At 42.4% G+C, this 15,162-nt stretch overlaps 1 protein-coding gene across 1 annotated transcript; it reads left to right on the top strand.

Moving 5' to 3' along the window:
- Positions 1 to 8,294: 8,294 nt before the first annotated feature.
- FZD5 (frizzled class receptor 5) lies at positions 8,295 to 11,414 on the top strand. The gene has a single exon (XM_089671272.1). The coding sequence runs from the start codon at positions 8,427 to 8,429 to the stop codon at positions 10,134 to 10,136; it is 1,710 nt and encodes a 569-aa protein (XP_089527398.1). The 5' UTR covers positions 8,295 to 8,426; the 3' UTR covers positions 10,137 to 11,414.
- Positions 11,415 to 15,162: the final 3,748 nt, after the last annotated feature.

Below are 15,162 nucleotides of genomic sequence, written 5' to 3'. Positions count from 1 at the left end.
AATGGCTGTGCACCGATGCTCCCTATCCAACCTGATGGCGCTTGAGAGGTACTGCAAAGAAGAATGGGAGAAATTGCCCAAAAATAGGTGTGCCAAGCTTGTAGCATCATACTCAAAATGGCTTGAGGCTGTAATTGGTGCTAAAGGGGCTTCAACAAAGTATTGAGCAAAGGCTGTGAATACTTATGTACATGTGTTTTGTTTTTTAACCACTTCCCATCCAGCTGTTGTATATAAACGGCCGGACGGTGGCACTGCAGGGTCGGGTGGCCGTTTATAAATGGCCTCCCTGCACCCTGCTTGTGCGCGCTCCCTGGGAGCGTGCAGCACCGGGATCCGGTGCCCGCTGTGTCTGTACGAGGTCCCGATCATGTGATTGCTGATTGGCCAATCAGTGATCACATGCAAAGTAGTAAGGAATGATGTCACTTGTGACATCATTGCTTACTACGTGTGAAATCTGTGAATGATCACAGAGGTCACACGGTACAAGGATATTCACAACAGCCTTGTACCATGTGACAAGCTGTGACCAATCACAGCTCACTCAGTAGTTCTCAATGGCTGCAAGAATGCAGACAGAGAGAAAGAAATGATTGCTTTTACATCCTATATGGGTGTAAAAGCAATCAGTGTTAAAAAAAAAAAAATCTTCATCACCCTCCACAAGTAGTACAGTGTCACCATGGTGACACTGTACTGCTAGGGTGACAGTATGTAAAGAAAATAAAAATAAATAATAAAAAAAAAAAATGTAAAAAAAAATGTTTAAAAATTATAATTTTTGGTTATAAACTAATTTGGCTTATTTTTTTTTTACTAAAAAGATAACGGAATAAATTTTGGCCAGGATTTATGATTAAATATTATTTATTTGCAAAATTTTATAAGAAAAACAATTTTTGGACTTTTTCATTTACATAGCAAAAAAAATAAAAAATCCCAGCAGTAAATAAATACCACCAAAATAAATTTTTATCTGTCTCAAAAAAAATGGTAAAAAATTCATATGGGTACCATGTTGCATAACCGCACAATTGTCATTCAAAGTGTGATAGTGCTGAAAGCTGAAAATTGCCCTGGACAGGAAGGGGGTAAAAGTGTCTGGACAGGAAGTGGTTAATAAATTGCAATTCTTTCACGTTGTCATTATTGGGTATTGTTTGTAGAATGTTGAGGAAAAAATGAATTTAATCCATTTTGGAATAAGGCTGTAACATAAAATGTGGCAAAATGTAAGTGCTGTGAATACTTTCTGGATGCACTGTACATTACAGGATATATGGTTGCAGTGATTGTCCCACCTCTGGTATTATATACATTACAAGACCTATAGGTGCAGTTATTACCCCAGTCCTGGTAATATATACATTACAAGACCTATAGGTGCAGTTATTACCCCAGTCCCCGTAATATATACATTACAAAACTTATATGTGCAGTGATTGTCTCACCCCTGGTATTATATACCCTACAAGACCTACAGGTTCAGTGATTACCTCAGCTCTGGTATTACTGTATATACATGACAGGACCTATAGGAGCAGTGATTACCCCAGCCCTGGTGTTTATATACATGGCAGGACCTATAGGAGCAGTGATTACCCCAGCCCTGGTGTTTATATACATGACAGGACCTATAGACGGTGATTACCCCGGCCCTGGTGTTTATATACATGGCAGGACCTATAGACGGTGATTACCCCAGCCCTGGTGTTTATATACATGACAGGACCTATAGGTGGTGATTACCCCGGCCCTGATGTTATACACATGACAGGACCTATAGGTGGTGATTACCCCGGCCCTGGTGTTTATATACATGAGAGGACCTACAGGCAGTGATTACCCCAGCCCTGGTGTTATACACATGACAGGACCTAGAGGCGGTGATTACCCCAGCCCTGGTGTTTATATACATGACAGGACCTACAGGCGGTGATTACCCCAGCCCTGGTGTTTATATACATGACAGGACCTATAGGTGGTGATTACCCCGGCCCTGGTGTTTATATACATGACAGGACCTACAGGCGGTGATTACCCCAGCCCTGGTGTTATACACATGACAGGACCTACAGGCGGTGATTACCCCAGCCCTGGTGTTTATATACATGACAGGACCTATAGGTGGTGATTACCCCAGCCCTGGTGTTTATATACATGACAGGACCTATAGACGGTGATTACCCCAGCCCTGGTGTTTATATACATGACAGGACCTACAGGCGGTGATTACCCCAGCCCTGGTGTTTATATACATGACAGGACCTACAGGCAGTGATTACCCCAGCCCTGGTGTTTATATACGTGACAGGACCTATAGACAGTGATTACCCCAGTCCTGGTGTTATATACGTGACAGGACCTATAGGTGGTGATTACCCCGGCCCTGGTGTTATATACGTGACAGGACCTATAGGTGGTGATTACCCCAACCCTGGTGTTATACACATGACAGGACCTATAGGTGGTGATTACCCCAACCCCGGTGTTATACACTTGACAGGACCTATAGGTGGTGATTACCCCGGCCCTGGTGTTATATATACATGACAGGACCTATAGACAGTGATTACCCCAGTCCTGGTGTTATATACGTGACAGGACCTATAGGTGGTGATTACCCCGACCCTGGTGTTATACACATGACAGGACCTATAGGCGGTGATTACCCCGGCCCTGGTGTTATATATACATGACAGGACCTATAGACAGTGATTACCCCAGTCCTGGTGTTATATACGTGACAGGACCTATAGGTGGTGATTACCCCGGCCCTGGTGTTATATACGTGACAGGACCTATAGGTGGTGATTACCCCAACCCTGGTGTTATACACTTGACAGGACCTATAGGTGGTGACTACCCCGGCCCCGGTGTTATATATACGTGACAGGACCTATAGGCGTGACTACCCCGGCCCCGGTCTTATATATACGTGACAGGACCTATAGGTGGTGATTACCCCGGCCCCGGTCTTATATATACGTGACAGGACCTATAGGCGGTGATTACCCCGGCCCCGGTGTTATATATACGTGACAGGACCTATAGGCGGTGATTACCCCGGCCCCGGTGTTATATATACGTGACAGGACCTATAGGCGGTGATTACCCCGGCCCCGGTGGTAATATACATGACAGGACCTATAGGCGGTGATTACCCTGGCCCCGGTGTTATATATACGTGACAGGACCTATAGGCGGTGATTACCCCGGCCCCGGTGTTATATATACGTGACAGGACCTATAGGCGGTGATTACCCCGGTCTTATATATACGTGACAGGACCTATAGGCGGTGATGACCCCGGCCCCGGTGTTATATATACGTGGCAGGACCTATAGGCGGTGATTACCCCGGTCTTATATATACGTGACAGGACCTATAGGCGGTGATTACCCTGGCCCCAGGGTTATATATACGTGACAGGACCTATAGGCGGTGATTACCCCGGCCCCGGTGTTATATATACGTGACAGGACCTATAGGCGGTGATTACCCCGGCCCCGGTGGTAATATACATGACAGGACCTATAGGCGGTGATTACCCTGGCCCCGGTGTTATATATACGTGACAGGACCTATAGGCGGTGATTACCCCTGCCCCGGTGTTATATATACGTGACAGGACCTATAGGCGGTGATTACCCCGGTCTTATATATACGTGACAGGACCTATAGGCGGTGATGACCCCGGCCCCGGTGTTATATATACGTGGCAGGACCTATAGGCGGTGATTACCCCGGTCTTATATATACGTGACAGGACCTATAGGCGGTGATTACCCTGGCCCCAGGGTTATATATACGTGACAGGACCTATAGGCGGTGATTACCCCGGCCCCGGGGTTATATATATGTGACAGGACCTATAGGCGGTGATTACCCCGGCCCTGGTCTTATATACACGTGACAGGACCTATAGGCGGTGATTACCCCGGCCCTGGTCTTATATACACGTGACAGGACCTATAGGCGGTGATTACCCCGGCCCCGGTGTTATATATACGTGACAGGACCTATAGGCGGTGATTACCCCGGTCTTATATATACGTGACAGGACCTATAGGCGGTGATTACCCCGGCCCCAGGGTTATATATACATGACAGGACCTATAGGCGGTGATGGCCCCGGGCTTATATATATGTGACAGGATCTATAGGCGGTGATTACCCCAGCCCTAGTCTTATATACACGTGACAGGACCTATAGGCGGTGATTACCCCGGCCCTGGTCTTATACACACGTGACAGGACCTATAGGCGGTGATTACCCCGGCCCTGGTGTTCATATATACGTGACAGGACCTATAGGCGGTGATTACCCCGGCCCTGGTGTTATATATACATGACAGGACCTATAGGCGGTGATTACCCCGGTCTTATATATACGTGACAGGACCTATAGGCGGTGATTACCCCGGCCCCAGGGTTATATATACGTGACAGGACCTATAGGCGGTGATTACCCCGGCCCCGGGGTTATATATATGTGACAGGACCTATAGGCGGTGATTACCCCGGCCCTGGTCTTATATACACGTGACAGGACCTATAGGCGGTGATTACCCCGGCCCCGGTGTTATATATACGTGACAGGACCTATAGGCGGTGATTACCCCGGTCTTATATATACGTGACAGGACCTATAGGCGGTGATTACCCCGGCCCCAGGGTTATATATATACGTGACAGGACCTATAGGCGGTGATTACCCCGGCCCCAGGGTTATATATACGTGACAGGACCTATAGGCGGTGATTACCCCGGCCCCGGGCTTATATATATGTGACAGGATCCATAGGCGGTGATTACCCCGGCCCTGGTCTTATATACACGTGACAGGACCTATAGGCGGTGATTACCCCGGCCCTGGTGTTTATATATACGTGACAGGACCTATAGGCGGTGATTACCCCGGCCCTGGTGTTATATATACATGACAGGACCTATAGGCGGTGATTACCCCAGCCCTGGTGTTTATATATACGTGACAGGACCTATAGGCGGTGATTACCCCGGCCCTGGTGTTATATATACGTGACAGGACCTATAGGCGGTGATTACCCCAGCCCTGGTGTTTATATATACGTGACAGGACCTATAGGCGGTGATTACCTTGGCCCCGGTCTTATATACACGTGACAGGACCTATAGGCGGTGATTACCCCGACCCTGGTCTTATATATATATATATACGTGACAGGACCTATAGGCGGTGATTACCCCGGCCCTGGTGTTATATATACTTGACAGGACCTATAGGCGGTGATTACCCCGGCCCTGGTCTTATATATATACGTGACAGGACCTATAGGTGGTGATTACCCCGGCCCCGGTCTTATATATACGTGACAGGACCTATAGGCGGTGATTACCCCAGTCTTATATATACGTGACAGGACCTATAGGCGGTGATTACCCCGGCCCCAGGGTTATATATACGTGACAGGACCTATAGGCGGTGATTACCCCGGCCCTGGTCTTATATACACGTGACAGGACCTATAGGCGGTGATTACCCCGGCCCCGGTGTTATATATACGTGACAGGACCTATAGGCGGTGATTACCCCGGTCTTATATATACGTGACAGGACCTATAGGCGGTGATTACCCCGGCCCCAGGGTTATATATACGTGACAGGACCTATAGGCGGTGATTACCCCGGCCCCAGGGTTATATACACGTGACAGGACCTATAGGCGGTGATTACCCCAGCCCTGGTGTTTATATATACGTGACAGGACCTATAGGCGGTGATTACCTTGGCCCCGGTCTTATATACACGTGACAGGACCTATAGGCGGTGATTACCCCGGCCCTGGTCTTATATATATATATATATATACGTGACAGGACCTATAGGCGGTGATTACCCTGGCGTTATATATACTTGACAGGACCTATAGGCGGTGATTACCCCGGCCCTGGTCTTATATATATACGTGACAGGACCTATAGGCGGTGATTACCCCGGCCCCGGTCTTATATATACGTGACAGGACCTATAGGTGGTGATTACCCCGGTCTTATATATACGTGACAGGACCTATAGGCGGTGATTACCCCGGCCCCAGGGTTATATATACGTGACAGGACCTATAGGCGGTGATTACCCCGGTCTTATATATACGTGACAGGACCTATAGGCGGTGATTACCCCGGCCCCAGGGTTATATATACGTGACAGGACCTATAGGCGGTGATTACCCCGGCCCTGGTCTTATATACACGTGACAGGACCTATAGGCGGTGATTACCCCGGCCCTGGTGTTTATATATACGTGACAGGACCTATAGGCGGTGATTACCCCAGCCCTGGTGTTTATATATATACGTGACAGGACCTATAGGCGGTGATTACCCCAGCCCTGGTGTTTATATATACGTGACAGGACCTATAGGCGGTGATTACCTTGGCCCCGGTCTTATATATACGTGACAGGACCTATAGGCGGTGATTACCTTGGCCCCGGTCTTATATACACGTGACAGGACCTATAGGCGGTGATTACCCCGGCCCTGGTCTTATATATATACGTGACAGGACCTGGGGTTATATATACTACAGGTTGTAAAGTGTTAGCAGTAGTTGCAGACATCCTCCCACCAGCACAGACCTTGTCTGCTCCTGACTCCGGTCCCCACTGATCATCCACAGGAGCAGGTCACTGTCAGCGCTCCAACCAATAGAGCTATGGGGGTGTGGCAGTAGTGGGTGTGGCCAAGTAATGTGTGGCTCCAATCATAGGCGAGAAGGGGTTGGGCATCATTGACAAATGGGCGTTCCCTCCAGGGGGACCCTAGTGAGCACAGGTAGGGAGATAAGCAAAGTCCTGCGGGAACAGAGGAGACTTTCCTACCGCTGTCCGAGTACTGAGATCTCCCGGGATCCCCCTATAGGAGTCATGAGGGGGAGGCCGGGCACCGGATCTGACCAGTGATCGCGCTGAGTACTGGGGAAGTGCTGACACTGATGACAGCTGAGCCCGGACATCACTCCGCTCCAGCCACTGACTATGGGAGAACACAGAGATCGCAGCGCACTGACACTTCCAGCCATGACTGATCCGCTTCTCATCAAACTTCCTCCGCAGCTCCGCAAAACTTTTCTGAGGATCGTCCGGGAGGGAGAGAGCGTTGCCGGCCCGGAGCCCGTCCTGTGATCGCCCTGACCGATCACCGGTGTAATCCGCATTGACCGCATCCCCCCAGCCCGGGACCCCGACCTCTTTCCTGGGACTTCTGCAAAACTCTGCCTGTCTACAAATCAGTATCAACAACGAGACCTGCGAGTCCTGCACTGAGCCTGACAGCCAGGTACACCCAGCAATCGGCCAAGGTTTACACCATTTTCACCCAGGATTCACACCTGGAGACAATCAGATCGAATTGGAAAACTCTGCGATAGAGTTGGATTTTTAATGTCACTTTGATAGTTTAAAATCCACTGGGATTTACTCATTCATTACACCCCATATATGCATGTATCTAGAAACCATCATCTTTATCATGATTACAACCATACAACTAATGTGTGAGTATATATGTGTGTTTATGTAGAATCAATAAGTGTGCCCTGTTACTACAACTTTAGAAATACAGCGTGTATATGTATATGTATGTATTTGTGTGTGTATGTATATATGTATTTGTGTGTGTATGTATATATGTGTGTATATATATATATATATATATATATATATATATATATATATATATATATTCCCAAAGTTTACCCTTGCTATTATTAAAACTTTAGAACCATATTGTAAAACTACACTAAAGAATAAAAATATACACACATTCAAAAAAAGTATCCCTTCTGGAGCTTCATTGGTTAATAAAACTAAAGTGTGTGTGTGTGTGTGTGTGTGTGTATATATGTGTGTATGTGTATATATATATATATATATATATATATATATACACACACCTATCTTCAGTTATATTAATAGTATGTGTGTATGTGTGTATATATATATATATATATGTATGTGTGTGTGCATATATATATATATATATATATATAAAATATGTATGTGACCTTTTTAGTTTGTGTAATTGTAATATATTTGTGTGTATGTGTGCACATATATACATAATCATACAGTGTATCCTTGCGATTTAAAAGAAAGTTAAGATGTGTGGTTTTAAATAACACTAGCTGTGTATATGTGAAATTCTTAAAATTAAAGTGTGCAGTGTTTTAAAAAATTAAGAGGCCTTGCTATTGTTAAAATTCAAAAGTAAATAATAAGAACTTTAATCTTGTTTTACAGAAAAACAGATCTGGAAAATATTGTGGAAACTGCACATCGGATGATCCTTTTTGATTTTAACAAACAATAACAAATGAATATCTTTGAAATATTTCAAATGTAAAGGACGAAGATTGCTATCTATAAGCAGAAACAATGGCAATACGGATCCCTGTGATGTTTGTAGTAGGCTTTTTACTTCTCCTGCAGCTCCCTGCACCTGTGTCCATGGCCTCCAAAGCAATCGTCTGTCAGGAAATCACCGTTCCCATGTGCAAAGGCATTGGGTATAATTACACCTATATGCCCAATCAGTTTAACCATGACACTCAAGATGAAGCTGGCTTGGAAGTCCACCAGTTTTGGCCTTTAGTGGAAATTCAGTGTTCACCTGACTTGAAATTTTTCTTATGTAGCATGTATACACCCATTTGCTTGGCTGACTATAAGAAACCTTTGCCACCCTGCAGGTCAGTCTGTGAGAGGGCAAAGGCAGGTTGTTCTCCACTTATGAGGCAGTATGGTTTTGCTTGGCCGGAGAGAATGAATTGTGATAAACTTCCTCTGAATGGAGACCCAGAAGATCTTTGTATGGATTATAATAGGACAGAAACCACAACACATCCACCGTTCTTTACAAAACCTACATACCCACCAAGGGGATCAAAACACTTGACTCCAAACAGACAGCCGAACAGTGAATGTAATGGAGATTGTAAATGCAGGGAGCCTTTCTACTCCATAACAAAAGAATCCCATCCGCTGTATAATAGGGTCAAAACTGGCCAGGTGCCGAACTGTGCTGTGCCATGTTTCCAGCCCTATTTCACTCAGGATGAGAAGACATTTGCTACCTTCTGGATAGGATTGTGGTCCATCCTATGTTTCATCTCAACCTTTACTACTGTGGCCACATTCCTAATTGACATGGAGAGATTTCGATATCCAGAACGCCCTATCATCTTTTTATCTGCGTGCTATCTCTTTGTATCCATTGGCTACATTGTCAGGCTTCTGGTGGGTCATGAAAATGTTGCCTGCAACAGAGACCACATTCATTATGAGACAACAGGACCAGCTCTATGTACAATAGTATTTCTACTTATTTACTTCTTTGGAATGGCCAGTTCTATTTGGTGGGTCATCTTGTCCTTCACCTGGTTCTTGGCTGCTGGCATGAAGTGGGGCAATGAGGCCATTGCTAGCTACTCTCAGTATTTCCATATGGCCGCGTGGTTGATACCAAGCGTCAAATCCATAGCTGTCCTCGCTTTAAGTTCTGTGGATGGCGACCCGGTGGCTGGAATCTGCTATGTAGGTAACCAAAACCTAGACAATCTTCGTGGGTTTGTGTTGGCTCCACTAGTAGTTTACCTTTTCACAGGAACAATGTTTCTCCTTGCAGGATTTGTGTCACTCTTCAGAATTAGGAGTGTAATAAAACAGGGTGGCACCAAAACTGATAAACTGGAAAAACTGATGATCAGAATAGGTATATTTACTGTACTCTACACTGTACCTGCAACCATTGTTGTTGCCTGCTATATCTATGAACAGCACTACAGAGAATTCTGGGAAAAATCCCACAATTGCTCTTGTCCTGGGGACAAAAATAAAGCCAGGCCTGAGTATGCGGTTTTTATGTTAAAGTACTTTATGTGCCTATTAGTGGGAATAACCTCAGGGGTATGGATCTGGTCTGGAAAAACTTTGGAGTCTTGGAGGAGGGTCACAGGCAGATGTTGTAGAAGCAGTAAATCAATCAATGCCTTAGCATTCAATGAAGCCAGCACAGCGCTAACAGCAAGGACTGGCTTGCCAAGTTCAGCTTTATATCACAAGCAAGTGCCATTGTCTCATGTTTGATTGGGTGTTTCTTGCACTGTATAACTTACTCGAAAAAGACTAATGGGTCCTACGGGCGCCTCCTTTGATGTCTCTGTCCTGCTACTGTTTACATTGTGCTTTGACAATTTCTACATTTTCTTGTGTAGAATCATAACATTAGTGGTGGATAACCTACAACCATAATTCAGAAGTTTCTTGTTCTGGAGCCCTTTCTCAAAGGTGCCACCTGGAACCTTGGCATGATCTCTAGTGATGGTGCTGAATATAATCGTGTAAGTGGAGTCAGGAGACCAAAAGATACTGTAAATGTACCAAGTTTGAAAATACAGATCTAACACAAATTAATATGTAAAAAAAACAGAAAAACCAAAAAAAAAACAAATACCACTAAAGATGATCAGGGACTTCACTCAGTCAAGAGTTGGCAAACATGGGTACTTGGCAGGTTCCAGGTTGGATGAACATGTAAAATATATTTTTAGACAGGTTGAATTTTAATTTTTACACTGAAATATCCTCTAACCCACAAAAAAAAAAATCTATAAATCAGTTGTCAATGTTTTCCCTTTAACATGTTGTTTTGGACCGTAATGCAAATACTTTGCCTTTGAGGGGCAAACTTTAATATAATTTATTATAGATGATTCATTGAACTTTTTTATTCACCGTGCCAAATGTGCTTATTAGATTTTTTTTATATACATTCTTGGCATGCTAAATGATACCTTCCTAAATCATATGGATGTTGCTGTCGCCATTTATGTAACTTGAGTTGGATGGGAGTTCTAAAGTTTCATGGGCTCAAGAAGCAGCAGCGACACCTAAAGGTGTAGGTGGGTACTACCCTATGAAAAACAGAATTGTGCATAATTCTGATTGATCAGGGTCCTGCACAGGTCACAATAAGGCTTTTATTTGTTTTGTTTTTAGTTTAATATAATTAGACATTTTGGCTGATATCCCTCATAATATTTTATTCTTTTCTTAGAGCATTCTCATATTCTCAGTCATTAAACCCTCTTGGCACAAAGTAGAGGTGGAGGTTTAAAAATGTGCTAATGTATTGTCATATCAAGGTTATATAAAATCTGAATTCACAGCTTTGTTTACCACTGAAAAGGACGTACAGGGATTACAGGTAAACTCGTGACAATATTCTCAAGGCTGTAGCATTTTGCATGTTGAAAAACTGGTCACTGCGTCCTGTTCTAGTATTTGTTTAGTGATTCTTTGTGTAAGAAGTGTCAGTCCCACCTTCTTTATGTATACAGTGATAAACGGCTTTTGTGAATTCCACGTGTTTTTCTTTTTGTTTTTTTTTTAAACTTTGCAGGAAGACTGAATTATAAACACCATGCCAATTAATTGATGCAGCTAGTTTGTATATAGCGTCCTGTGAACATGTGAGAAATTATGCTGTGGTGACTTTTTTTTTTGTTATACTGTAGCACAAAATTATCTTTAATAATTAAGCAAGTCAGATTTTCTGTTAAACATGCATTGTTTGACGAGCCTTCATAGCACTTTTTTTGTGGAGTGTAACTTAAATAAGCAAAACGCACTAAATAGAGGCAACCAATCCTATTTCCCCAGTTTCATTGCTGAAAAATGATAAAATCTGACAGCTGCCCTTTGTTATACTTAATAGATTACAGTGTAATTTCAGGAAAATATTTAAATCCTTAACCAGCAGTTTGTTTAGCTGTTAAATATATGTAAAAATTTGAATTCCTATAGGAATATATGTGGCAAAAATTTTGTTAGAGCACATGACAACATGATTTTCCTTTTTTTAAAAAGTGTATGTACACTATGTATTTAACAGCATAGGATATTTCATTTTTGTAGCCTATGTGCCACTTTGATAAGGCAGTCTTGTCATGTATATGTTCTATTATTAGTTTGCTGTTAATGTGCTCCAACCTAAGACTGTGTGCTTTTCAAGAATATACCAATTAATGTATTAAGAGTTCACATGTCTGAGCTAAGACACCAAGTAAAACAAATAGATCCAGCATTAAAAAAAAAAATAATTGTGAAATTCCAAATGAATTGCCTGTTGCAGTCTTGCTTTCACATGCTGCTCAAGGAACTTGATAAGCTCCACAGGCTCTTCAGTCCTCTCCTGTTTGACAATCGCAAACAAGCAGAGCCCATTGTGCAAGATATATGGCATCTTTGTTTGATTTGCCAAAAAGGTCATTAACAGAGCGCAGTGATTTAAAACAAGTTTATAAAAAAAATGAGCTAAAAAGTTCAGGGCCATAGTTAAGAGAATTTAAAACCTGATCTATGGTCACGAATAGGTCTGACTTTCTGTACCTGTAGCAATGGTTGTTAAATAATATTTTGTTCCATGTTCAGGTCTGCATGTGCTATGAACCATTAGAGAACCTGTCTGAATAGTAAAATGGAAGCCATTATTGAGGCATAAAGAGGGCCAGATGTCACCTAAAAGTATGAAGGTTGTTGGTGTATAATGTCAAGCAGTTGACAAGCCATCTACCATCTTCCATTTGTGTATTGTGTGAGATCAGGCAGTTGACAAGCAGCAACTGTCAGACCTCAGGAGACTCTGTGACCATCCAGTTAAATTATCAGGATAAGCGTAAATGCTCAATAAACAGGGAAACTTGCCTAATATTAATATAGACTGAATATGCAGATTTCTTATTAACCCAAATGTGGCTACAATGGCATTTTTTAGTTTATAAACTAAATTGTGTTTGGACTGCACCTGATATATTTACAAAAGTGTAACAACCTGTTTTAGAGACTGAATCAATAATCAAGGAAAGTCAGCCTATCTATTTTCTGATGTGCTTGCTGTGCTTGCTGTATAGAAAGTATCTCCTTGGACCAGTGCATAGTAAGTTGAATGGCTACATACTTCTCTATATAGAGTTGGTTTCCAATATGGCATTAATGGTGTGAGAAGAGAGTGCATGAAAGGGTCACTTTTCTTAAGCAGCTCATAGAATACAATTTTATTTCCTTCCACCACGAGTGTAAGGAAGAAAATTACTTGATTCCCTCATCAACAGAGTCCGTGTTGATGGGGGGGGAATCCCTCCTGCAGCACTACTTTGTTCTGTCAGCAAAGAGCCTCCCCTATCGACAGAACACAGTGATCGCTGCTGCTGGCTATAGCTGCTGGCTATAGCTGCTGGCTATAGCTGCTGGCTATAGGTGTCGGCAGTGTTTGAAAGAAAAATCCAACAAGCTGGTTGTACTGAAGTAGATCAATGGATCAACTTCGGTACAACCAGCCTGGCCATAGATGGATTGAATCTCGGCCAGTCCTTACTGAACCGGCCAGGATTTGATCCATCTATGGCTGGCAAATATAATACATTAGGAGCTACTAGCTTATAATAAAGTATTGTGTAAATTTACTAAACAGTTCATTGGATTGCTAGGAGGATATGTAGACAAGTAGAATCAATATCAAATATGACTTTGCAAATGTGGCTCTTACCATGTCTTGCTGTTAATTTGTTCTAACAAGATCCCCCGACACAATGCAATTCCTCAGATGGTCAACAAAGACAGGCTCTGTACATTGGTGTCCTGCTTCAGACATGTACAATGAGGTGACTTCAAACAATCAGCACTTCAGTGCCACTGATGCATTGATAAATACAGCACCGACCTACTGCAAGCAGCTTTGTCTGTCTCTAGTTACTACATAACCAAAGATGAAGGCAATGGTACACCTTTCCAAATAAAGTTAGAAAAAAAAAGCTTGCTTAGTACATCAAAATCAGTCTATATCGTTTGTGTAGATCAGGATTTAATACTTCTGTTAGCAAAAATTATAAATGTTAACCAGGAAGAAAAATTAGACTTTTTTCTTTTCTCCATAAAATATGAAAATCTGATCACTGCCCTTTTCTGACAATCATTCAGGCTTCTACATATATTGTATATACGCCTAAACCATTAAAATATTAAAGGGAATTCATTGCTAATAAAATGTTGGAGATTACAAAAAGGTGGCAGAGCTGCTTTTTTTTTTTTTTTTTTTCCCCCCCACAGCTGGCAATTGGTTCACAAAATGATTTGAAGGCAAAAGAGTTCTATAATGTGAAAAGTCTAATCTATGATTGTGTAATTTTACTGTACATGTGATCAATTTGCTTTAATTGTTTTAACCGTTTTGAAAAGTGAAAAACCTGTGTACTAAAAAAAAAAAAAAAAAGCAGTGGAAATATAGAAAGTGTAGTAACTCTTAGCAGCCAATCAGACCTCTAAAAACCATAATCTGAATCTGGTTGCTGCACTTGCAACTCATTGAATTTAGTAGTGCTCTATAGAATATACGGAGTGTGTTTTTGTATATTATTGAAGCTGCAATGAAAGGATGTGACTGAAAAAACTTAAAAATCATGCTAAAGTGCTGACATTGACATTAGAATATTTGTTGCTATTGGACTGTATTGCTAATTAAAATAAACCTGTGGCATTGCCATATACAATAAACCAGTATGTGATTTTCTAGTAGGTACCTTAAGGTGCCACAGCATGCCTGTATTGTAAATCACCGATCTTAAAATTGCCTCTGGAATTTTCCAATATAAGGAGCATGAGCTTACCCCGTCTTCCTCCACAGCAGATTCACTGACAACAGATTCACTGACAACGCTGCAAATTATTGTTAAGGTGGAGAGGGTGTGTCTAGCAGTACACAAATTCTGACTTATTAGAAAGATATTTGCAAATGGACTAGAGACAATACGGGGAATGGATCTGTCCTAATCCAAATATGCTGTGGTTCTTTATTGTGCTGGTTAGCTACCTTCAGTCTTTGTTATTTATATATGGTTGTACTATTCCTTTTAAAGTGTATTTCCACTTTTGTAGTCAAATTAGGATAATCCCTACTTTATTTTTGTTAAATGTTAAAGTATGTGTGAACTCTTACCTTGTAAAGCAACCCATTCGGTTTAAAATAGAAATACATACACACACTTTGTCTTGCATGGTGTGTGTGTGTATATATATATATATATATATGTATGTATGTATCAGGGGCGGACTGACA

The sequence above is a fragment of the Staurois parvus genome, unplaced genomic scaffold (genome assembly GCF_062004578.1).
Source record: "Staurois parvus isolate SC_StPar_1 unplaced genomic scaffold, SC_StPar_1.0 ptg000011l, whole genome shotgun sequence".
Taxonomy (NCBI): Eukaryota; Metazoa; Chordata; class Amphibia; order Anura; family Ranidae; genus Staurois; species Staurois parvus.
Note: the sequence above shows the minus strand (reverse complement) of the source record. Positions and strands in the feature narration are given on the sequence as shown.